The sequence below is a fragment of the Pipra filicauda genome, unplaced genomic scaffold, assembly GCF_003945595.2.
Source record: "Pipra filicauda isolate LSUMZ 115617 unplaced genomic scaffold, ASM394559v2 scaffold2_size9829703_pilon, whole genome shotgun sequence".
Taxonomy (NCBI): Eukaryota; Metazoa; Chordata; class Aves; order Passeriformes; family Pipridae; genus Pipra; species Pipra filicauda.
In genome coordinates this window covers 386,089-411,898 of record NW_024104421.1, presented here as the reverse complement: position 1 = coordinate 411,898, position 25,810 = coordinate 386,089, and the positions used below count along the sequence as shown (strand labels likewise).

The following is a 25,810-nucleotide window of genomic DNA, read 5'->3' as shown; positions in this document are numbered from 1 at the left end:
TGATGATGCAGAGAGAAGTTCACACATGATGTCAGGGTAAAAAATGATTAACAACTATCCTTACATTGATAATAAATGCATTTTCAAATTACACCTGCCCTGGGAACCATTTACTGCCAGAATGAGACCATCATTTGCTGTTGGAGCCAGCACCCTGCACAGTGTGACAGGAGTTCCCCAGTCTTCTGTAAAGGATTTCAGTCACAGAGGAAGGCAATCCAAAATACTGCCAAGAGAACAGTAAAATACCTTTTCCCTATTTCTTGCAACTAATTTCTAACGCATGGCTCGCAACATCGCATCAAACATCATCTTTCTACCGGAGAAGGTGATGATTTTCAGAGGTGAGCGTCAACGTGCTCTGTACATCAGCTAAAAACACATCCAGAAACACCAGATTCTAGAATTAGAGCATAAATAGTAAACTGTGGTCCTTTGAACATTTTTCTAGAGACAGCATTTTTGGGTTCTTGGAAGCTTAAGTCTCAGACTCCTCCTAAAAGAAAAGGTAATTAAATAGTTTGGGCCTTTCACAGTGTATTTGCATGTTTTCCATCGGCAACACAAGTGTAATGAGAGATGTTACATTCCATAGTAAACAGCATATGGCTATCCAGGAAACTCTCAATATAGGGACAAAAGTGTTTCTACATGATTGCTACGTGAGGGGCAGAGTGCCTTTGTCACTGCACTGGGAGCTGCAATCACTGCAAAAACCCCTCCAATTCCAGGGAACAGCAAACTTCTCCTAGACTAGAAGAGAACAGGATCAGTCACCAAGTGACATAACAGTGGAGAGAACAAAATATCCAAGAGGAAAAAAACAATCTAATCTTTCTCCTCCTCTTTTTAAAGAACTGAAAACTAAAATACGTCAATTTTTTTCTTTTGTTACTGCAAAATACTGTTTAAATGGGGGTTGCTTTGTCTAGTATCTAACACACTGTTTTACATACAGTATGTACCATAAACCCATATCAACATTGTAAACATCCCATCTAAATCCTGAGCATTTTGCTGATTGGATACAATTAGTTTTCTTTCTTTTTTTTTTTTCCCCCTAAACTATTGCACAGGTTGTGGTCTGGGGTTCACACCACCAAAGGACTACACTAAGTGGAAAACTATCAAGATCTAGCCTCCCAAAGGTTTCGTAACTGCAGGTCAAAAGTTTTGCCTCCTTTGGACTAGAAAATATTATAAACCCCCCTAAAAATTACCTGCTGTGTTATCTACTAACCCCAAAGCAAAAAGAAAAAATAAAATTGTTTTTCACTTTCTTGACATAAAATATCTCTGTTATTTTCTTTTGTGTTACATGTAAGCCAACCTGGAAATTTCCTAATCATTGCCTGCCAGACATGCACTTCAAAGACTGAAAATCAGATTCATAAGGAATGGACACCAGCAGATATTGGATTTGATTAGTAACTATTTGGAGTGCAGAAAAAGGTCACCTCTTACCAAGTTAAGCAATTGCAGTTACTTCACTAATACACTGGTATTCCTTCCATTTTGGATAAAATCAATGATCATTCTCATTTTAAGCCTGTCAGCAATTTTTTTCACTCTAAAGACCCGAGTTAATCAGACTGTAGCCACAAACAGGCTTGAGTAGCAAAGGAGTATCAATTTCTGACAGCTGCACTGGCAATCTAGAAAGAAAGCTTAAATTAGAAGCTGACACTAATTTTACTTAATGGCAACCAAAAATGATGACTAGAAAAATATAATGATTCCATTTCAGCCATTTTTAGGATATTTTTTCTTAGTTCAACCCTGTATATGCCAGCTTAGAGGAATATGTGGAACTCCACTTACAGGATTTCGCCTCATTCTTGAACACTTCTTTGTAATTTTACCAACTGGGCACCCACTAACACCTGCTGCAATATAATTTTTTCATCTTCTAGAAAAGGCAATATAAAACCCAGTATTAAGATCCAGTTGTGGTGATTATGTACTGAAAAGTAAGAAAAAAGTGCTTGGAGATGTGACATTTTAAAGCATCTCTGTAAGTTTAATTTTTAAAGGACAGAATGAGGAATAATAAATCCTTCCCATACTATAAGGTATGCATATCACTTGTACAAGAAAAATCCAAATAAAATGATCAATCAAAGTGACTAAAGAGGTGTGAAAACAGTGCAAACTGGAATTGTTGGAGACTGGCTGAGGTCTTGGAGATATCATTTTTTCTTTTGAGTGAGTTCTGCCATGCCCTTTGCCTTTAAAATAACAGTGCAATTTGCTTTTCTGATTTCATTGGAAAGCACTTACTAAATAGTTCTGCCAATAAGAGCATTCAGAACTGTGCTCTAGTCATTCTCCTGAAAGGCAAACTTTCTACTGCTAAGAGTAGAAATCCAGAATGGGATGATATCAGGCAAATGCAACCAGTAAAAACCCCAAATCCTGTTTTGAGCGAAAGTTCACTCTGCAGAAATGCAAAGCTAAAAGAACCCCTGAAGTAATAACACACATGTTGATTGGTTTTGATAGAGAATGTTTTCCAACGTTTTTGGGGAGGTATCAATAGGATCATGAAATTTGGTGAACGTGTAACAATGGCAAAAAGTGATGAGTGTAATGTTAGAAATTTAATACAGAAAAGACTTCTACAAACTCTGCCTTTCACAAGCAATCCTCTTCTTCGTAAAGGGCTGCAGGATCAAAGTATAAAAAGTATATATAGTCAAATAATTTTAGAGAGATACTGAGCTTTATGTATATAATTCTTTCTGTGGGAACAAGTCTCTAAATTGTGTGGTACTGGTTGGTGCGGCCAGTCCCCAAGAGCATTAATATTTTGAAGCCTTGATTCTATAGACCACTGGCTTCCCATAAGGGTCTATACAAATTACTCAAGACTTTGTGGGGTTTTGAAATGGCTACACTGTATAAAAATGTTTTTGTATTTATTTTTTAAAAAATTATCTTTACAAAACAACTTTTCCCTTTTTTTCTTTTTCTTTTTTTTTTTCTTAAAGATATCATTATCTACAGGAACCCATAAAAATTTTTCCATATTTACATCTAGATAGCTAATCATTGACAAATATAATATCGTGAAATAAAATATTGAAAGTGAATATCCAACTTTTTAAATAGACATTTGGCTCACAGCATAAACAACAGAGAAAACAAATGAACAGAACAAACAAACAAACAAAAAAAAGATCTGCTGTTCTTACAGGCCTGATCTTTTTCTTTCTCTTAAAAAAAAAAAAAATGAAAAAAGGAAAAAAATGTATATCGGTGGGACCAAACATGCTGCTTCTAAGCAGAATGCCAGCAACAAACTGCTCCCATCCAGCACCTCACACTGAAAAACCGAAGGTCATGTGAGTGGTTGCTGAGACACACGAGTGTCCAGTGGATGCAGGACTGGCATCTGTCCCCCACGCTGCTCCTAATGCATTGCCTGCATTGCTCTGAGGAGACAATGGCCTCCCCACTCCCCTTCTTTTGCTCTCCCAAGATGCAGTTTAGCTTTGTTCTTAAATGATATATTTGGTCATTGATGCACGGAGGTGTTAGGTTGCGGTAGGAACTGACAGTGCGCCTCTCGCTTCCAAGGACACGTTTGCTCTCTGTTCCCTCCTGCCCAAACACGCTGCCCCACACAGCCATTCACACAGAGGGCCAGGTCCTCTCCAGGGGAACAGAGCAGTGTCACACAGTCCCTCTCGACCCCCTTTGGAAAATACACCTTCCTGGCACGTCCCTTTCGCCAGCAGCGCGGGAAGTGCTGGGGAAGAGGAGGAGCCCGCACAGCCAGACAGGGCAGGCTGGCAGCCTGGGCCAGTGTGGTCTCTGCTGAAAGGCTGCTGCCTGCAGCTGGAGTGCAAACTGGGACTTGGAGGCCTATGGGGAATGCAGAGCTCCTCAAAATGGGCTCCATTTCCCTGGTGGGCACAAATTCTCTAAAATCCAGGCCTTCTGTTTGTTGTCATGTACTGGGACACGTGCTACAGCTAGTGTAATAAGAACTCAAACTATGCTATATTTCCACGCATTCACTCGCACTTGCAAACACCCCCTCACACACACATATGTGTTGGCAGGATATATCAGCATTCATATAAAGCTTTGGAACTTTTATCCCTCAGCATTAAGAGCAAAAGCTACTTAACTGGTACCTTACTGTTAACTGCAAATGTTCTTCAGAAGCAGCATTTCCTTAGATAACTTTCTTCTGTAAATATCACAGTGACCATAATATATCACTAAATGTATTTTGCTGAAGTGTGCAGCCAATAACCCTGGCTATATATATATATTTATATAATTCCACCCACCCCCAAATCTCTTTAAAGAAAGTCTGTAAAAGCCGGTGTTGCAGTGTGAAAGCTTCCTTGAGCATAGGAGTTTAAACAATGTACCTCACCATAAAAAGGAAAGAGAAACAAATTAAACAGCTGTAGGCGCATTATCCCATACTTCTACAGTGTTGTGTCTAAATGCTGTGCTGGCTTGAGAAAGAGTCTGTGCACAAGTCAATCTGTCTTAAAATACTGCTGTAAATATTGTCATTGGTTTGGTTCTACAGTTGTGTTCTCCTCTTCATCCTTCTTGGGCTTCCCTTTCTCCTCCTCCTCTTCCCTGATGGCCTGGATTTGTTCTGAAGATTGGTGCAGTGGGGATTGCTCTGCCCCTTGCTTCTCTGACCCAGCTAACCTCTCCTCGTCCTCAATTACTTTCTTCCACATTTTATGGTTCTGAAGCAGGTGCTGAGTGATCTGACAGTAGATTTTCCTCCTCTTGAACTTCTTCTTTCCTGTAAAACACCATGTGACATTAATGCACTGGTTTCTGCGAGAGAAGGAAAAGGGACTGAAGGTGTAGGAAGTAGACAGGGTGTACTATGACATATAGGAACTTGACCAACAGAATTTTAAAACCACAAATTTAAACAGTCTTAAAATTCAGAAAGCTACACCTCTCCAGACCTCTGGGAAAGCAAACTGGTTTCCTGCACAGTTCGAGCCCCAGCTTCATCCTATCTCAGGCTACATGTTGTGCCTGACTTTTCTGCTCACAGAGGCATCTAGTGCTTGAATGATTATGCATAAAGCATGTTGTTGAGCTGTTTCTGCTCATTTAATATCAAGTACTTAAAGACTCTGATCAGCCTCTTTCATAACACACATTATTAAATTCTGTGCCCTCCCCAAACCCAATGGATCCCTGCTGATTGTCTGAGGGAAAAAGAATTGTTTTCTCCACATTTTACCTTTGAGCTGAGCTGTAGAAGGATAATGAATGAAGGGTTACTAATGAAGCATTAGTGATCAAAGGAGGGAACCCACTCCTATGTTCCGTTGTCAAATCAGAGATCTACTATTCTACCATTGCAGTGGAGGTGACCTTGAAGCTTTAGCACAATATTGCTTTGGCAGCAGTCTCACCACTGAAAAAGTATTCATATAGCCAAATACTATCAGGGAGCTCAGTTGTCTTATTTTGAAGCATCAGTCCCCTGCTGTTAACCTATAAAGTGTTTTTGTCACTGGTGGCTCTCATGGCTCCTGACACAGCTGCACTACAAGTGTTTTGCTCTCTGAAGGGTGTTTTGTTCTGTCAGTATAGTCTGTCCAACACAGATTGTTAACTCCTTAACAGTACAAAGCTTGAAAATTTTCCCTGGTCATTAACAGTGCCACTGGCAGTCGCAGAACTGAAATAACAACCCCTCCAAAGACAACTGCTGATTTCTTTTTTAAAGAATGTGACGTAAAAGAATGTTTTGTACCAAATAAATTTGCGTGGATTAGTATTTGCAGGTTGCCTAAAGTATGTCTGTGTCAGGATCCAAAACGTTTAGCCCTTGAAGCTTTTGAACTGGAAACAAAGAGCTTTTCACTGAGCACAGACCAAATCCAACTCAATCCTTCATTAGAAAGCCCTTGGTTCCCTGTAGGAAACCTTCAGGTTTAGCACTAATAAGAAGCCCCTACCCTGCCAATGCCTCAAGCAGGACATTCTCTCCTGGGTTTCCTGAGTGACCCCACATCTTGTTGCTCTCTGCAGACACCAGTGAGCAGTTGCTGTGGTGTTAAAATTTGTCTGAATACCTGAAGACTGAGACTGTTTAATTCTTATACTTGCATCAGACCTTCAGTGAAAGTACACGCTCCTGTGCAGTAACAAATATTATTTCAAGCTACCTTGAGGTTTTATAACTCTTAAATTTATCTCAACTGCTTCAGTGAATTAATCAGGACCTAGTTGAAGTGTTTTCTGCTGCAATTATATTTCTATCTGCCTGAAAGGCATTTCCATCAAGAAAAAGATCTTTACTAACATCTATACAACTCTTCATATCTATGCATCTGACATTTCAACCTTTTATTTTGTTTCACTGAGAAAGTTTAGAACATCCAAAATTTTGTTGATCATTATATAAATTTCTTACGACCTGTAAACCCCCCATACTGACACAAAATAAGTCGTAGATTCCTGATTCAGACTCACAGTCACACAGAATTTAGGGAACCTGAAGAAAACAGTTTGCAACACATTGGCATGATTGTGAAGATTAGTAGCCCACATTTGGTAAGGAGGAAGTAGGAAGAATTTGTTGGATATTTCACAGCTTCTGATACATTCATTTTTAAAGTTTTGAAAACTGTAGCCTAAAAACACCAGGTTATGGTAAACACTAGTAAAGTTCTATAGCAGAGTAGAATGTGAAAAAGAAAACAGAAAAAAACTAAAATGGAAAACAGAAATCAACTAAAAATGGTCTGTTTTCAATGTGACAACAGTTAATAAAGATCAGTGCTTTTAACCTGAAAAAAGCATTGTTGGACTCTGCTAGTGGTGATACAGAAGATAAGTATACAGAGATATGAGATGAAAGGAAACTGGGGATTTTAGAGGTGAGACAGTCCAGTGGATATATGAGAACATCCTTCATCTTTCTTTTTAATACAGCAATAAACATTTCAGACTTTGAAGTCTGTGTTGGTTACCTATCACATACACTTTCCTCCTGGTAGGCAATTCCATAAAGGTCAATCTGCCACAAACATGTGGCTCTGCCTGCTATTACAAAACTGAGGGATCCTAAGATGTTAAAATCAACCTGTGTATGTGTTATATTACTTAATGTTTGCTGTTCTCAACATTTTTAATGCATGAGAACCTGCTAAACCTAACACACATGCAAGTGTGTGTGTGAACAACAGCAATGATTTCTTAAATACAAACCATATACCTCTGGAATTTACTAGAGATAAAAGGTTAATTCTGTACATCAGGAGACATAGGCTTTAGTCGCTCATGTGACTTATTGCAATCATCAACTCTTTCTGCTTCTCAGTTTCCTCAGTGGAAAACAGGGATGATACTCAGGTAAGGGAGGGCATGAAAATGTGTGGGAAAGAACAGAAAAAGTGAGGCTGTTAAAAGAAAAAGCTCTTTATCGATATTTCACTAGCACACTTAAGGTTGGTGCTTCCTAGAAGGGGAGGGAGAGGAAGATGACCCAGAGGAAGGAAATAAAAGAACCGTAGTAGAAAATTCAGAGGGAGAAAGAACGTGAAAGAAATAAAAAGGTAAAGCATGCGGCATTAAACTGATAAAAGAAATAGGTCTACAGTTGCAGTCTTTTCTCTTAAAGATCACTTCCCATGAGTGCCTGGAATCTCCTTTCAAAGTAAAAAGTTTTCAGTATGACAAGTACTGGCACTGTGTGCCTTCTGGAGGAGAGGCAGGAAACTATCAGCTTTAGTTACTGATTAGCCAGAAGGGTCAAGTGACACAGCTCCCAGCACACAACACAGCCATGGTCAGAGCCAATTCTCTCGTCACTCTTCTCCACACATTACCTTGGAGAGGTTTGCATTAAAATACTTCCCCTGTTAAAAACCCTTTTACTGCACCAGCACCTCAGACCCTCATTTCATGGTAATTCATGGAAATTATGTGTTTGCCTTGAAAAATCTTCTCCAAATCGTCCTTTATTCAAGTGAGATTGTTGCAGTCTACTAACACCAGTCCTGAAAGAGTCTAGAAAGCCCTCATGCAGAGATGGGTGATCCACCACCAGAAACCTCAACTGAAGGTAGAAATGAGTAGTAGATATGAACTGCACAGTTCCTGAAACCACGGAGCATCTCCATTACCAACATAACTGGCTACATGCCAGTGTCTCCAAGGACAGCACAGACTCACTGTCACTCTGGAGAGGCCTGTGTTGAACCTGACCAGCTCACAGTCTCTGCTTAGTTTTTTGGTCACAATACGGAACTCGTTCTGTCGAAAAATATAAACGTGAACAACTTACTGGATTCGGCATTTTCACAAGTTTCCATTTCTGCTGTTTCTTCCTCTTCTTGCTCATCAGTGTCTCCTGATTCATCACTATCTTCTATCCACTTTCCTGGCATCAGCCCCGCTGAGTCGTAGGAGTTACATAGTGGTCCCACAATGTGAGTGATGAAAGATTCCTGGAGGTGTGCCAGCTGAGGGGCAGAGCGGTCCATGAAAGGACTGATTGGCAAGCCCAGGCTGGCCTCTTCATCACCCTGGAGATGGAAAATAGCAGTAACTTCTCTGAAGTAAATGAAACAAAACTGTGTCACAAAAAGGTAAAGCACATCCAACCAATTAAAAATGATGAAAGGAAAACAATTGAACTCCAATGCCACTTCCATGACATTGCCACAGTGCCATCATGTCAAATGGTTAATCAAAGTTACAGCTCTTTTTTTGTGACAGTGCAAATTGATCAAGGATGTTTTTGATCAAGGATGAATTGATGGCTGGGTAGAATGCTGCCCATTGCCCTTGTCCTGTACTTTACATTGCAAGTGTGAAAATTTGGAAGTTTTTATTTTATTTGTTTCTTCACATTATTTAAAAAAAACATCCCTTCTGATTTTGTGATTCTTAGTTCCCAGTAACCTTGTAGTCAGCCACCTGTTTACACGGAATGAGACTGAACTTCTACAAACAAAGGCTATCTCACTGAACTAGTTTTCTTACTAATCTTTTCCTTACTATACATAGCATGGAGATTTGGGTTTTGGGTCATAAGTATTGGTTTCCTGGGACTATTAGAATGATCCCTACGAAAGCAAAGATAGTTCAAAAGCAGTAAACCTTTCCCATGAAGCTTTTTGTTAGTTTTGCTTGGAGAGAGAGGGTAGAGGGAAGGTAGAGGAAGACTTTTTTCTTTCTCCTCTCACGATGTAAAATAAAGTAAAACTTTATTGCAGAACCAAATCTGACATACTCACAGCAAAGCTTCTGGTGACATCACTGAGTTGTCAGCTGAGTAGACATGACAAGACCAGATGTCATCTCCCCAAGAAAAAAAATCTAATTTACCTAATCAAGCTTGATATATAAATTCATTTTTTAATACAATACAGAGTTCTATATTTGAGAACATAGTTTAGAATTTGGAGATACATTTTCAGTTTCCATCACTTTACAGATTGCCTATATTTATTTCCTTGTAAAGTAAATTTCCCAAAAGTCATGGACTTTGTATCTAGTCAAAACTGTGTCTGTATCTGTATTTGGTGAAGGCCTAAGAATGAGAGCTACATTTTGGAGCATGTACAGCAAATGGCTCACTTCCTTTTGTGTTTTGTTTGTTGCTTTTTTAATAACCCACCCCTAAATGTTATGTTCAATCATTAGACACAAAATACTATTGTTGACAAAACACTGAAACATGCCATCCATTCTTGAAATAGCAAACAAATTAAGAGGTGGCAGCTTGCTCTTCTTTACAGCAACATAATGTGAGATTTCCTGTTTTTGAGCTGTCAGTAGTGGGAAGAATGTTGACTGTTGAAATGTTTACAAGTTCTTTTTTCATATTCTGCTAAAACATTATTTATTATGTGAAAAGTCTTGCAGTGTGTTTTTTGTTTCTATGTAATATGTCTAACCTGTCTTCAAACAAGTATGTTGAGCATGTGAAGGGAAGAGAAGGAAACTTCCTGTAACAATATGACACTGGATTTTGGATATTTCCATACAACACATTTTTAATAGAGTTTTATTTATATGGGAGTGAAATTCTTCAAACGAACTGGAGTTCATTAAAAGAAAGATATTTTATGATTTTCACAGCATAGGTTGAATTTACATGTGTATGCTTTTTGATAATAATTCCAGGGAAATTCAAACTTTCCATAATGTTCTCCCTTTTAGAAATGAGAATATGAAGACTTTTTCCTTCTTGGAAAAAAAACTGATGATCAAAAGCATGGTGAAGATGGTTTGATACACCTCTCGTAGCACATCACATGACAGAAAAACAGATTTTATCTGAGGTTAAATGAACTGAGAATCTAACTTAGCCTTCTTAATGCCAAAAGTAAGTCCAAAAAAGAAAATGTTCTGAGTCCCATTTCTGAATGATGGAAAATAACCCAGATTCCTATTGTGGAACAGATAATGTGGTATCTTCCCACACATGTATCCTCCTAAGCTTAATTCGCTATCCGACACTTGGAGCAGTTACTTCCCTCTGACACTATTTATGTTGGATCAAAGGAAAGTCATATTATTATATCTGACTAACAGGTTTTGTCTGCATGCAGCAGTCACCCACATAAGGTGTGATCATCACCAGAAATGTGAAGCACAATTCATTTGGACAGTTGTAATGAAGAAGAAAAGAATTTCCTAAAAGAAAATTTGGGAGATGAAGGTTGTTTTGGGACACACTCCTTGTCTTTCAGAAAAAAATGAAAAGAAAAATGGAACCAACTATATTTGTAATAGATGTAAGGTTCATTGGGTTTTTTTGCGTGGTTTTTTTTTTCCTCAGGAGATCTCCAATAAATGAAGGAGCTTCAGGTCAGTGTCTGAATTTTGTCCCTTTCCCCGCTTCTTTACATACTCCAGAAGACAGTAGTAAAACCTGTTTGTTTTTTTTCCAAACTGTAAGTGCAGGAAATTTAAAGGAAGCTGAAAAGGTTTTAAAAGGGATTAGTCTGTGACTACAAGTTACTGCACAGCCTCCCCAAGAAGTCTGTGGGATGTCTGGTTCAGTGATTTCGCCTGTTTGCTTCATCTGGAAAAGACAGGATGTGGAGTTTAATCTAACTAGCCCATTCAAAATATGTTCCCACTCAGGAAACAGAGGAATAGTGTGGGAACAGCCCTGACCCTTGCACTCAGCAGGGCTAAATAGGTTATAATGAGAAAAGGTTCAATTAAGGGCTCCCTTACACCTAGAAAGAGAGGACCAGTGCCTGGCTGTACTCCCAGGTCTTTGTAAATCAATCTGTGGCTGTCCTCCTTCCTTGTGCTACCATCAGCAGAGCCTTGCATAATTAGTGCAATTGTACTGACAAACCTTCTGAAAGCTGGAAGTGTTGTCTTAAAAAATAACAAATGAGTCAGGACCAATGTGTAGGGAGTTTGTGATAAACTGAAAGTCAATGTTACAGTTGTGCTCGGCACCATAAAGGTTTTGTGCGTGTGTGAACACAGATGTGGCCCATGGGGAAGCTAAAATAATTCCTCTGCTCTGTTTAGATCATCTCAACAAGGATGTTGAGTCCACTTTTGGAGACCACGTGTCAATAAAAGTGTGAGACACCTGGAGTGACTGCAGAAGAGAGCCATGAGAACTGGTTGATATCTTGAAAGGACTTAGAAGGAAGGATGAAAAGACAGTTTGCATGAAAGAACACGGAAAGGCAGACATGATGACCAAAAACAAAAAAAAAAGAGGAATGGAACACTTGTTCACCATGATCACTGTATGGATAGACTAAAACAGTTAAGCCTTGTACAAATATCATCATCAGAGGTCTTTGAGGACACACCAGAAGCTTCAGTGACAAGGGACTTTTACTGGTCCAGTAAAAGGATGGATTAGTGTAACTCTAGCCATCCTCTTCTCCCCTATCTCTATGATTTTTACTCATCACCAGCACTATCATGCTCCAGGGCTGTTCAACACCAGACATGCAACCAACAGATACCACTTTGGACACGCATTTATTTACCTGTTCATAAAACTCATTGACGATGCCTTCTGTCCACTGCAGATGCAAATCTTTGCATTTTGCAGGCCCGTTTATGTCGGCCAGTTTGATGCACATTTGGCAAACCAGCAAGCGGTCGTTCTCGTTAGTCCAGTCAATTCCAACATCATCATTCACCTAGTGGACAGACAAAAGAAAACCATGACAGTAATCCTGGGCAAAAGGATGCATCCACAGAGGAAGTTCAGCCCTGGGATATTGCACAGTATATTTAGCTTTTGAACAAAATCACAAGCATAACCCCAGGCAGAAATAAACAATCAGCTGTAGGGCAATAGAAAAATAAAAAAGGTGAAAACCAAAGAGCATTGAGATTAATAATGGAAAATCAGTATTTGCTAGGGCAACAAAAAAATGCAATCTTTCCATGACATTTTCCAAGAAGTTAATATCTAATTGGTGTACAAAGATAAATTACCATCAAATGCCATGGTGATTCAATTGCAGTGTGAAGACACAAGTAACAAGTTTATTTCCCTATTTAATCTAGTATGGCTGAAATTATTTCATAGAATCAGCTGGGTTGAAAAGGACCTCTGAGATCATCAAGTCCAACACTGCATTTATTTTTTTTTTTTTTTTTTTGGAAATTCAGTCTAGGTTTCCCCCCATTCCGTACTCTGGAAAAATCCAATCTGGGTTTTCCCCTATTCTGTACTCCCGACAAAATCCAGTTTGGGTTTTCCCTCATTCCATACTCCAGATAAAATGCAGTCCGAGTTTTCCCCCATTCTGTACTCCAGGCAAAATCCAGTCCGGGTTTTCCCTGATTCTACACTCCACCAGAAATCAAGTCCCCCAGCCCCTCAAAGTGGTTCTGGGATGACCCAACATAGGCACCACAAGGTGTGAACCCCCCAAGGTGACACCAGAACAGTGTTTTATTTATTGCTGTCATACGAGACTGCTACTCAGTCTACAGCTCAAAAGATGTTGAGGGAGGTGGTTTTGCAAAGATGCAAAGATAGTTCCACATAAGTGTTTCATTAGCAGCACATACCTCCTCAGCATGTTGGCTAAAGAACAAATTAAACAGCAACAAGGAAGTCAAAACTTATTTGTCTTCTAAAAGACCAATATCTATATCCTAAATAAGACAAGTCATCTTACCAAAGGGTAGCTGAAGATTAGAGATTTGGAAACTCCCTCTGTGGGTTCCTATGATGTGGGAGGTTTATTTATGTATTTTATCTAGTGATTATGTGTATCCAAAACACATGGAACTGCCCAGAGAGTAGGGAGCAGAACCTGTGACTTTCTCTTGCTCAGAGATCACTAGGCAATAAATTGAAGGACTTCCACAAGCTCTCCATGAACTTCTCCTGAGACACCAGAATGCCCACTGAGCACAGCTCCTTTTCCCAGAGTTTGGAATTAGCTGTTAAAAGTCCTGCTACAGGTGAAGAACTGACTGTGATTCTTCTCAAAGACAAGTGGTAATTATATTCCACACGTTCTGGGGAAGTGCTCAGCCAAAGAGTTATTGTACAGAAACACTGCAGCAGCAATGCTTCCTCTGGCTGCATTTCAGAAGGGACAAAGCAGCAACTTCCCACTTGTTCAGAACTCTTCCCAGCTTTGTTTTCAAAATAAGATCTAATCCAAATGTTCCAAGAATCCTAAAATTCCTGGATTAAATTTTATTTGGAGCCTCAAAGTTTTATACCAAACAATGCAGTGCCTAGGTCCCTCAGGTCTAATCCTTTACATATGGGTCTGTGAAAAAAATAAAAATACTAAGCAATATGCTATGAAAAACAAATTAATCTTCTGTGAGCAAAAGTTTGACTGGGCTAAGTGTAACTCCCAATCTAGTCCAGAAAGGAAAATGAAACAAGTGATCTTATTTAGTGCTCAGAACTAGTTACATTTTACTGATTATTCACACGTCTGATTCTGGACCAATGTATGATCATAGAATCAAGTCACACCTCTTCAGAAGACATCAGGGAAACATCCCCAAAAGATGTCAGCCAGCGAAACTGAAAACCATCTTTGCACATTTTTATACAGAGGAATCAGCTAGGAGGTCCTAGGCCTGGATAAGAAACACATTGTTCTTGGTACGTTTCTCACAAGGAACAAGAAGGCAGTACCAGCTCCAAAGGCAGGTATCTAGTTAACATGCCAACAGCTTTGATGGGTGATGGAGTTTATTAAAGTAACTTGATAGGAGGTGGTTTCCAATAAGTTAGGTTGAAACTGTAAATGAATTTTAAGAATGGTTTCTCCCAGGGTTGTGATTTTATACTCACTGAATGGACTGTGCAGGAAAGATCTTTAGTGACCCTTCTCTGGGGTTTACCCATTTGAAAGAAAGTAGGAAAGAAAGATCATGCTTCCCTGCATTTGAAATTATGATTTCACAATTGTTATGATCTCCATGCCTTGATGATATAGTAGTATGATTAAATCAATACAAGTTCACTGGAAGTATTTAGCCATTATAAAAACTTCATAAAACCTTTGACTATTTTCCCCCGAGTCTTTTGCTAATAGGTCTTAAGTGCTATTGAACAAGAAAACAACGTTGAAAAGGAGGATGTAAGTGAGATTTACACTCAAATAGTCCATAATATCTTTAGCCTTAAACCACTTTCTGAAAACACCAAACATATATAAGGAGAGAAGCTGTGCCACTAAATTTAAATAAGTAAAAAACAACAGAAAGGCCAGATTACTGTTCAACAGAATGTTTTACGGCAGCCAAAGGACAATCAGAGGAAACAGCAGCACAGCAGCCTTTCTAGAGTTTTTGCTGTGCTGTGGCCAAACCCACAATCTTTCCTGACCATCCACCAGAAACCCGAACCCGAACCTCACCTTGGCATTGAATCTGGCGACAAAATCAAAGTGTTTCTTCAGGTCAGTAGCCAAAATTGCCTCGATGACGAGGAAGCGAAAATGCTTGAACTCCACGTGGTCGAGGTTGACCAGGAAGTTGTACTCTGGCCTGGACATGAAAAGGTTCCAGGCAGCAGCGGCGTGGTGGTTCTCCAGGACGGAGCGGTCGTTGTACAGCACTGCCTGTGGAAGCAAGGTGGGCAATGGAAAGCTGAGAAACATCTTAGCAAAATCACAGCAGTGCAAAAACGGGATTGACATGGGGGTGGATGCTCGAGGGAGGTTCAGGTTTGGTCGTTTTGCTTGTTGAGGTTTTGTTTTAAAAGAATTTCTCGAGGTCTGAGGATGTGATTTGGGCAGGACTAATAGCAGACACCAGAATTGTTCTGATGGTGATGATTTATTGAAAGATTGATTTGAAAAAAATCTGGGTCTTTTATGCGCCAGGGTTTTTGCTTCCTGACCAAACTGTATCATATGACAACAGATTATTCTGTTTCAGGCCACAGATTAATGACTAATATAACATAGGGTTGAGTGCTTCCCTGTTTCTTAGAGCTAACCTCAGTTAACAGGGATTATGGTCTTTGGTAATTGCACCTGACAACTGTGTCCATGTTGGATCAATTCCAAACACAGACACAAGCGAAATTCCAGTTTGCAATCTGACAACACACACTCAGCCTGACAGATTTCTCAGTGCTAAAATCCAAAACAGGTGAAATCTTTACTGAAACAAATTGCATAACTCTCATAAAGATGGCATTTTCACTCAGAAGTTAAAGAAGGATGTAGAAAATGGACTTTAGGGGACAACAACCATCCAGGAAACCTCTCCATCTTAGCAGCATTCAGTCTTTTGACAATTTGGTTTATAGAAAGAAAAGCTTTCAGAAATATGCTTCCATGTAAGATAGATATAAGTTTTTTAAGTTTTTACAGAAATATATACACATACATTCCAGTGCTTTCACTTTAATTATATTTTTATGTCACCTAGAGATGAAAGAATTCAATTCTATCCTAAAATATAGAATCTGTTCTTTATCCAAGAATACACGTTGCTGAAGAAATTCAACTTCACAGACCATCTTGCCTAACTGCACAGTAAGGATTTGAGATATTCTGCTACCCAGGCCCAACTCCTGAAGGCAGATTTTTAACACAGCAGCACTTAAACATTACTGGAAGTTGATACTGCTTGTCATGTAAAAAAAGAAAAAACCTAGAAGCCAAATATAGGTTCATCAAATTTCAGGTGATATCAGGTTTTAAAAAAGCCCACAAAAAACCAACAAACCAAACCCCCAAAAGATAACAGGAAGAATTTGATTTTTTTCTTATAAATTTATTTTCAGACTAGGGACATTATTTAAAGCTAATCATCTAACTTCCTTTTTTTTTTTTTATTTTTACAACCACAAAGCACTCATTTCTTAAAATTAGATTTAAGGACAGTACACGTCTTCTATCAATTTATTTACCTGGCCAGAGTATCAAACTTCTCTATCACAGAAAAGATTTTTGCAAGGATGAGAAGTATTATTATCAGTCTATAGTCAGAAACTGATACAGAGCAAGTCTGGATGCCAGCTGGGGAGTAAATCTAGAATTTCTGCATCCCTATCCAACTGTCACCATTAAACTGTCCTTTTCTCTTTCCTTGTCCATAGAAGTATTTTTCAGCACAGTATGCTGAAGCCAGGCAGGTCAGCTATGCAAAGCAAGGAAAGATGATCTCATAATAAAAAGTGACTCAATTGCTGAATTCAACTCCCAGCATTGACAGCACCTTCTGTGTAACCCTAGGCAAACCTCAATTCTACATTTATAAAACTGGGATTATTTTCCACACTCCCCTCCTCCTTGATAGATGCATAGTGAAAAAATACTTTCATAAAAGAGAGCAGCTGCTCATGTTCAATAGAAAGAACAGAAAATATGGTATGATCATGCACAGACTAACTTGCAAGGTGTGGTTAACTATACAAGTTTTTATTTTATTTTAATCTTTCTGTGCCTTATTGGGTGGAATAATTCTTCCCTTACTTCACAGTTACAGATTCTGTATCAGTCAGCAGAGCTTTAGCTTCTCCTGACAGAGTTTCAGCAGAGTTTTAGCTTCTCCTGACAGAGTTTCAGCAGAGTTTTAGCTTCTCCTGACAGAGTTTATCAGTACCTTTCTTAACAGCTCTGCTGAGGGTGTGTAAGAAGACTCTTATTGGCAATCCCTAAGTGAAGTGATTATTTCTGTCACTTTGACAAGCTGTTTCAAAATATTTGGCAGACTTGTGCTTAATGGAAGCCACAGGCACCACTGGCAAGGAAAAGTTGTTATCAAGACCTTCCAAACCTAACAGCAAGCCTGGTTGAGATCTATTTACCTGAGGAGCACTCGTTGCTACCAAAAAGGCATTGGTCCTTCCTGGGTGATCATAATCATGCATGGCTGCAGCTACATAAAGAGCCATCAGTTCAAGGGCAGGGATGTTGCCAGCCAGGCATCCATAGCTGTCATCTGTAGGTGTGTATGTCTTCGAAAACACGTAACCCATGTGGCCGTGAGTGATTCCACTGTCAGAATCTGAGCAGAAATACATAAATTAAAACAATAAAAACATCCTCACCGCTTTTTTTTCAGTGACTTACTGAAATAGATAGAAGCAACGAAGCAGGGAGAGAAGGAGCAAAATTACAATACATAGCAGCAGAGTGAAAGCACCCTGGCCTCCAGGCTTTCTGATACAGTGTGCATGATCCAGTGCAATAAGGCAAACAACCAGAAAGGAACCATTTCTGATCCCACCTGGGGATCTTCCAGCCATCCAGCAGAACCTGTTCTCAAACTCCGTAACCTACAAGCATTAAGACATGGATTCACAGCCATGCTGGAGCTTTGTGGGTAACTTGATCTTCCCACTTCTTCCTCTAACTTTTTCACCTAGGCTAGTCAATACAAAGTCATCTTATAGACTAGTCCAATACAAAGTTCTAGACTTTGAATCTCTGCTGACAATCCTCTTATCAGCCTGTTTTTCAAGCAGCTTGAATACACCTATCAGAGACAGATACTGAGTGAGATGCTTTGCTAATTTAATCTGCTTGAATAGATCTTGCATGCAGTCTAACAATGTCTTTCAAATAACAAACACCAAAAAGCCGCAGGACTCAACCCCTGTTATTCCACCTATTTTACCTCACCTACAAAGATATCAACAACCCTTGCAAATAAATTTTTGCAATAAAATTTATTTGGAATAAAAACGTTTTGGAATAAAAACGTTTCCCACTCCACCGAAACATCATGAAGAGTTTCACAGATGATATGTGTGTGCCATACAAACACCAAAACCAACCAAAAAAAGAAACAAACAAACAACAACAACAAAAGAGCAGAAATGGGAGTAGTTTCTGCAGCAAAAACTCTTGCTGTTACAGTAACTCTCTGAGAACTCCCATAAAACACAGACAATTCCAGCAGTTGCTACAGCTGACCTGGAGAAGTTAACATAAAGATGCAAAAAGAACAGTTTTCCATAATAAGCAATCATAAAGCAGCAGAAGATTGGTCTTGCAAGTTGGTTGCCAAATGGTAACAAGTCTTCCTGGAGGCAGTGGGGAAAGGCAAAAAACACTTCATGACAGCCAAGCAGCAGCAAGTGCACGGCACTACCTGCACGTCCCAGCAATTTTGTAACAGCAAAACAATGCAGGGGTTAAGGATTTAAAATCCTTCTGAAGCAGCATTGAAAAGCACTATTAATACAGTTTGCCTAGAGAAACCCCCCAAATGTTAACAAAGATCTGCTGTTATACGTGACCACAAAGGTTTGCATTCCCACATCGTTAAATGTAAATTATTAGGTTTTGGAGGACCAATTCCATTCTCTCCAAAGTTACACAAACATACTCGAACACCTTCAAAACGCATCGTGCTACTGAACTTTAAAGTCTATACAATAACAAGTACTGCAAGCAATCCTCAATTCTTGGCTTTGTCACAGCAATTTTTGTGACAGAAACTTCAAGAATACAACACAGGCACTTGCACACATAAATATACCTGAGTCGCTTGCTGACCCGTGGTCATTAATCACAGTTGGGAGCCCCGGGATGGGCTGAGTTGTCAGATACCACACGGCATGTAGAACATCAGTTGCATGGATTCGGTTGTGATCTGTGATGCAAAGAAAAAGATCGCGCTGTTAAACAGGAAGGATATTTCCGACAGAGGGATATCAGCACCATCTAGTGGGTATCTCGTGCCAGTCAAGCGAGCAGAGGCAAAACAGACTATCAAAAGCACGACAGTTGTTTTGGGTTTTACCTCTTCACAGACAGGAAAAATGGGAAGGTAAATAAATCTTGTATTAGCCAAAATATTCCTCTCTACTAAGAACAAAACACATCTAAGGAAAACAATTAAATAAAGGGTTAGATTTGCAAAAATTCCAGACACCAGTTAAATATTTTAAACAAAAAGAAACGGCTACAGTAGGACAGACAGACAGTGAGACTTCTACCTATAATATCCTCAGGCTATAATCTGCTGCTTCAAGTCTCTGATCTGGTTCAAACACAAGGAAAGATTTGAAATTGGACTCTTTCTTTCCCAGAAGGGAGTCCAAAGCACCTGTCTGGGAGGCATTTCAGGGAGCTTTCCTCAAATCCCTCCCACTGTAGCTGTTCCAATTGGTATTTAATATTTTGACAGAGAGACTATATGACTTCTTAGACTGATGTTTCATATATTTTTCTGTGATCACAGAGAAAACAGCATGTCCTGTGTTCCTCAACACTGGGGTTATCTGCCAGCTAAAAAAGGAAGTAATAACTCCCTCTATTCCCTTGGAAAACAACTGTCTTTTCCAGTTGAAGCAGTTTGGTAAATTGGATTTGAATTAGTAAATAATCTGAGGATCACTGAAAGCAGGTTTCTGGGTGAATAAATGGTTCCCACTGAAAAGAGTATCAGTATGTAGTTGCAGAAGAACAGGATGCACTCATGTACTTGGCATACTTTGTCTGCTTTAGAAAGCTCATCTCCTTTGGTAGCGTAGCACTGCTGCTGTGTAAAAGTCCAAGTTGCTTTTGAGGGGTAAATTTTTCAAGAAACTCCAGTTGGGACACGGGGCTACACTTGCAACATCAGTAAACAGTTCTTTACCTGATGGTTTTATGTGGTTTCTGGCTTGGAGAGAATTTGCCATGAATTGTTATGAAACAACATGAAACAAGAAATACATGAAAAAAACTCCAAACCATGAGAGGCTGCAAGTTCAGCACCAGCCTCTTACTAGAGAACCATCCATTTGGTTGTGATGTAGCAGAAGAAAAAAAGTAGGTGCTATAATGAGAGAAGAAAGGCTTCAATACCAAAGTGTGTGGAAAATCCTCAAAACTTTAAGGAAGCATCATTATGTGTTGGGAATTTTTACTTACAAGGTATCTCTCGGTATCCACATTCCAAGGCATGAAAGTAATTCATAAATTCCCGCACTGGTATTTTAAAGGTTTCAAACAGTCCCATGTCTTCAAAAAGCCTGTATGATACCTAAAAAAAAACAACACAAAAGACCCCATGTTGCCAAATAGATCAAAAAACCTCTAAAAATTAGATATAAATCTCCTTAGGTCAAATAACCCTATGAAAACCTGCTTTCCTAGTAGTATTTTCTGAAGTTCACCTGATCCAGCTATAGCTGCAGCTATTTGCACTTCCATAGGAATGTGGCTACACAGCCAGACAGAAAAGCTATTAGTACCAAACAGTCCTCCTCATTCCTTCATTACACCCTTCCAGATGTTCTTCTCTTCCTTTCAGACATATGCCCTCCCTGAAATTTTGCAGGCACCTCAGAAACCTACACACACGATGTTCAGAGGTCTTCAGTGTCTTGGGAAAAAATTTCCCCACAAACTTCTCCAAGGAGCATCCTTGACTTAATTCCCAGAAAAGTGAGAAATGAGTGAAGGACTGACAAAAGGGGCAACTATTTGGATTCTATGCATTATCTCCTTTCCTTTGCTCTCATTTTGGAAATGAAATGGAAAAAATGACTTAAATAGGATTCCAGAGGCAGCAAGTGGCTTAGGAAGCAGAGCTTCCTCAAGTCTTCCTGCATGGAAAGATGACTGCAAACATCCAGGAGAGGATATATGGGAAGGGAGAACGGGATGGATCAGTGAGGAGGTGTTCAGGAAAGATGAATGCTCGGAAATGCGGACAGCAGCTGCTGCAAAACGGGCACCTCTGAAGACAAGTTTGAACCTGACATACAAAACAATGGGGCACAGTAAAATCACTGCCTGACCTTTTCACTTCTTTCAGAAATTGGACCCTAAAGCCTTTCAGCTTCTTTATTTATTTACTGCTGTGAGCTGTTCTGTCCTTTTGGTGCCATCTGTCTGGTAATGAACCGCCTAGAGCCAAGCAGTCTGAAGCACATTTGGATTGATGAGTGCTATATGATAAGAAATGGTTCCAAATTACCTTTTGTGTTTTACACCTGAATGTAAATCAAACATCTACCCACCAATGTTTCTTTCTGTATATTGTGTATATAAATTGGGACCTGTGAGCTGCACCTAAAGTTTAATGAACATAAACTTCAAATGTTCCTCCGCTGTGGATTTTTACAGTAAGAACAGGAAAAAAGGATATGAATTTGCGGCATTAATGATCTTCCCTGTGCCTTTCCTCACAGTCATTCCCTAGCAGGAAAAACCTGCATGTAAACTAACTCTGGCAAAGCATTACAACAGGCAGTGATGATGCAGAGACAGGCTGAGTGTGATGTCTGACCCCATCTACGATGACCCTCTAATGACCAATATCTGGCAGTTGGGGTTCTGCTGGTGGCCTCAGCTCTTATTTCTGTTCTTATCATAATTTACCATGCTCTGGAAGACATGAGCTTAGAATAAAAGGTAGGGCCTACAGAAGGCAAAACTTTACTCTCTGAAAAACCCATGGGACCCTCCTGTACTGAGGCAGAATGAAGAAAGTGACCTTATGTATAATTTGGATTATAATCTGCATAGAACACTATTTATCTATCTGGAATCATGGCTTAAGTTTTTCACCTACGGAGAGCTAAGGAATCTTATATTCTAGTTTTGTATCTGTGAAATGTAAGCTTCTTATTTCCATCAAAATGTTTTTGTATAAAAAGAGGAAGCATAAGGAAATATTATTCTGCATGACCAAACCTTACTGTTCTGTACTAGCAGTACTGGACAGGCATCTTAAATAAAGCATGTCATAAAAGCATGTTTTTCCTCTCCTTGGATTTTGAGAGGTGGGTAATTCCAGAATTGAAAAGAAGCAAAGTTGACTGTGATGGCTATGAATGACAGCTCTTCCACAGCCAAGAAACTCATCTGAACATCTTGGTTGTTTTTCTGTCTTTCTCTCTTAGAAAATGAAGAGAAGTCAGAGGTAAGGGCAAGTCAAAAGGAGGAAAAAAGGGCATTGATGTCTTCCACAAAGTCAACTACCTAACTTCTTTCATTAAAAAAAAAAAAAAAAAAAGAAAAACTGTGCACCTTTGTTTGTTCATTGCTCTGGATTAAACATTTTAAAATGCTTCTGTCTTTTAAAATCTGTTCTTCCCAACCCGCATCCTCTTTCATGAGCTCCCTGGGAGTTAGAATCCCATGGGCTGAGCACGGTGCCCTTGCAGCCAAGGTGTGGTCCCTGCTCCAGGGACAAGCCCAGGGAAGCTCCAATGGCTGCCAGGTGCTTGGCAGTGGGTGCCCCACACTGCCCCTTCCCTCCAGCCTCCATTTGCTGCTTGTCTTTGCCACGATTGCTAATGCTTGACTGAATCATTTATAACTCAGATATTTCTGGCAGTGCTGCCTGAAGAAGGACAAGCACTTCTGCATGATTTGTAATGGAAGCTGGTTTGGAAACGGGATTTGTTATTCACATGTAGCCCATCTCCTGGCTGTTGCAGGCACACAGGAATGGCTCTCCTGCAAAGTTTAGATTAGCAATTCCCTTCTCATTGTCTGCAGGCAAACCTCTTGCACTCCTTTTTTATCTCCTGTATTTACTTTCTTCAGATGTGTGCTTCTTTGAAGTGGTTGGCACCTGTCTCTGGCTCACAAGAGCTTCTGTGGTGACATCCCTCAAGGATTGATCTCCCTCTCTCCTTCATATCTGCACTTTCTCTCTGCAGAAGCCATGTGTGATGGTGAGGTGAGCACACAGTCCTCTTGGCACCAGCTCCCAGGTCCTGCAATGATGCCACCCTGCCCCTGACACTGCTCCTGCACTGCTAGCATAGGAGCACCTCCACTTCTCATCTCTATGGGCTCAGCAGTAAAAGCTAAACATTGACTTTAGCCTATTCTTTTTTCATGGTATTTGCTTTCCAAGAAAAATAAGTTTACTTTCCACAGGTTTTAGTTTTATAGGAGCTGTGATAAGGGTGTTAAGTGTGAAGTGAGACTGAATGTACATTCCTCTCTAAACCCTACCACGCACATTTAGAGTGCTTGCCACTGTACTTTGCACAGATGCTTTTGTGGTCACTGACTGGTTTAGGGTATTTTTATATGTCTAAATCAATTTAACATTCCAAAAAGAAGAAACAGACATCTCAAGCAGCTTTAAAGATGCTAAGCCAGCATTTGCTTTCTAAACCAAATGCATCCCTAGAGGCACGTGTCAACTCTGCTTTGTTCCATCCCATAAATTTAACCTAGCAAGACAAACATAGTTAATTCAGCTTGTTAATTTACTTTTTTTTTTTAATGGATGAGTCCATTTAATAGCAAAATACAGAGAATAAATCATTAGACCTTTTGTTTTCCCTTGTTTAAAATATCTCAGGATTTAAAAAATACAAAAGGAAAAAAAGTACTTTTGGCTAAAGAAAAAGATTTATTTACTTTTGTTCCCTTATTTCTGAGAGTAATTTCATAAGAAATATCTGAGTAGGTGGGGGAAAGAACTAAAGGATCTATGTTTTATGAACAAGACTGAACTTGCTACATTCTCCTGTTAGGGAGTGGGAGTTATTATAAACAGCTGTTACTGAAAATGTTGAATTTTGATCACAAATATTATTTATTACAGCTTCTCTTTTATTTTACAGGTCTCATTTTGTGGCACTGTGAAGTGTATAAAACCCTCAGAAGCTGTGCAAAAAGAAGATTTTGGGAAAGAGAGTGTGGAGCTTTAGAGCAAATTGAGGGAGGCACAGGGGAATTGTCCCCAGAGGCACAGAACTCCATGTAACTTGATAAAGTGCTTAAAATCTTTAGAGATACCCATGCAAAACCAGAACAAATTTTGGATCACCCAAACTGTTGGTTAGTCATGCCTTTAAAAGAAAGTTCTGGCCTTGTGTTTAATTTATCATTCTATTATTATTCTATGCTATCAGAAAAAAAAATGACCAATATGATCCAGAAGAGTATTTTAATCACTGTCTAGTGCAAAAGTGTCTCAATAACCATCACTGAATTTATATCAATATCCACATCCAGCCACACTTTGCCTATTTCTCTAAAATTAACCTAGAGACTTGGCAGGCTGGTCAAGCACAGATGTTGTTTGCCAAGCTACAGAACACTAAAAGGCAGACAACAGAATATATTTGAATTCATGCCATGGTTTTCCTTGTTGACCACTGGATAATTGAATAGAGCTGAATAATAGGTAACCACCAAGGGACTGTGATTTGATACAGCATTCTCTGGTGCTTGTTACACTGAGATCTGCCTGACACACTAACCTCTGTGTTTGTGGGGGGTGTTAATTGTCCCTTATTGTACTAATTAACTTTATCTCTTCTCTCCAGCACTCATCACTACATAATGCCTTGTAAAGTGGTACTAGTTCACTCAGATTCTCTTGGGCTTGTTTTCCTTCCATCCCTAAATAATAATGAAAATTATTTGCCTTTCCTGTTTAATAATCTTCAATACTTCCATAAGAAAAAATGGCTAATTTGTCAGTGTGCCAGGAAAAGGGGCATAACAGAGTAGAAAGTTCAGCCAGGAAAGTGATTATGGAAGTGACACTAATCCTGCTGGGTAGAGACAGGCTGTGTCAGTAACTGGATTCAACTCCCAGAAAGGAATAAAACCCTGATAGTTCTGATAACTGAAAGAAAGACTAGCAAGCTCTCCCATTCTGAGTCATAGCAAATTAATCTTCCCTATGTAATAATGATATGAATTTTCTATCAAAGTTCTAACTCTTTAAAAATGAAGGAATATAGCAAGGACTATTTTTCCTCCCATTTCCTCAAACTCTGCTCTCTTGCATAGCCTGACTGAAATCTCCTGTATAAAAGAGGAACAAAGCTCTGTATATCCTGCACCAGTTTGCATATATTTACTGTTCAGCCCTCCCATGCTGTACCCTATGAGAAATCCTTTCACATAGAACTCAGTAAGGGGTGGCAGCACCTTCTGCAGATAGAAGAGAATATTCAGAAATGTTTATGTAAACTCACTGGCAGAGGGCAGTAGGCAAAACAGGTGTGTGGTTTACCCTTTCACATTTTTATATTAAAAAACACTGACATTTAAAAGTAAGGGATGTAGTGAGATGAAGTTCATATTGTCAGCTTTGAATTAGGTGACAGGGATCATGATTGGATGACCAGCTTGTTAGGACAATGGGTCTTAACACTATTGTGTCTAAATCTGTCAATATTCTAAGGCAGACACTGCAGACAAGACACACTTCTCACCTGACTGAGAATCCGACCACATTTCTTTCCAATTTTTTCCACCAAATCAAAGATTGGGAAGTTCCAACTATTTAGCTGCTCCATCAGGGGATCCAGGTTGTCCATAACCAGAGGCTCAGGAGCAAGTACAGGCTTGTCCTGTGCCAGAAATCAGAATAAAGGGGAGTGTTAGTTCAGTGAAGCATCTCATGCAAAACATTATGCTCTTATCCCATTAGCGTCATC

The 25,810-nt window shown here is 39.4% G+C and overlaps 1 protein-coding gene across 2 annotated transcripts in view; it reads right to left on the bottom strand.

The window, feature by feature from the left end:
• Positions 1–4,260: 4,260 nt before the first annotated feature.
• Positions 4,261–25,810, bottom strand: part of PDE3A (phosphodiesterase 3A) — an 84,452-nt gene continuing 62,902 nt past the window's right edge. For both annotated transcript variants that reach the window (XM_027726653.2, XM_027726652.2), the window contains exons 8-15: positions 25,586–25,723; positions 20,313–20,424; positions 18,934–19,047; positions 17,255–17,454; positions 14,850–15,053; positions 11,988–12,143; positions 8,294–8,534; positions 4,261–4,780 (exon numbers count right to left, since the gene is read on the bottom strand). In XM_027726653.2, coding sequence (XP_027582454.1) covers positions 4,533–4,780; positions 8,294–8,534; positions 11,988–12,143; positions 14,850–15,053; positions 17,255–17,454; positions 18,934–19,047; positions 20,313–20,424; positions 25,586–25,723 — 1,413 coding nt within the window. In that variant the 3' untranslated portion in view covers positions 4,261–4,532. The remainder of the gene's footprint in view (positions 4,781–8,293; positions 8,535–11,987; positions 12,144–14,849; positions 15,054–17,254; positions 17,455–18,933; positions 19,048–20,312; positions 20,425–25,585; positions 25,724–25,810) is intronic.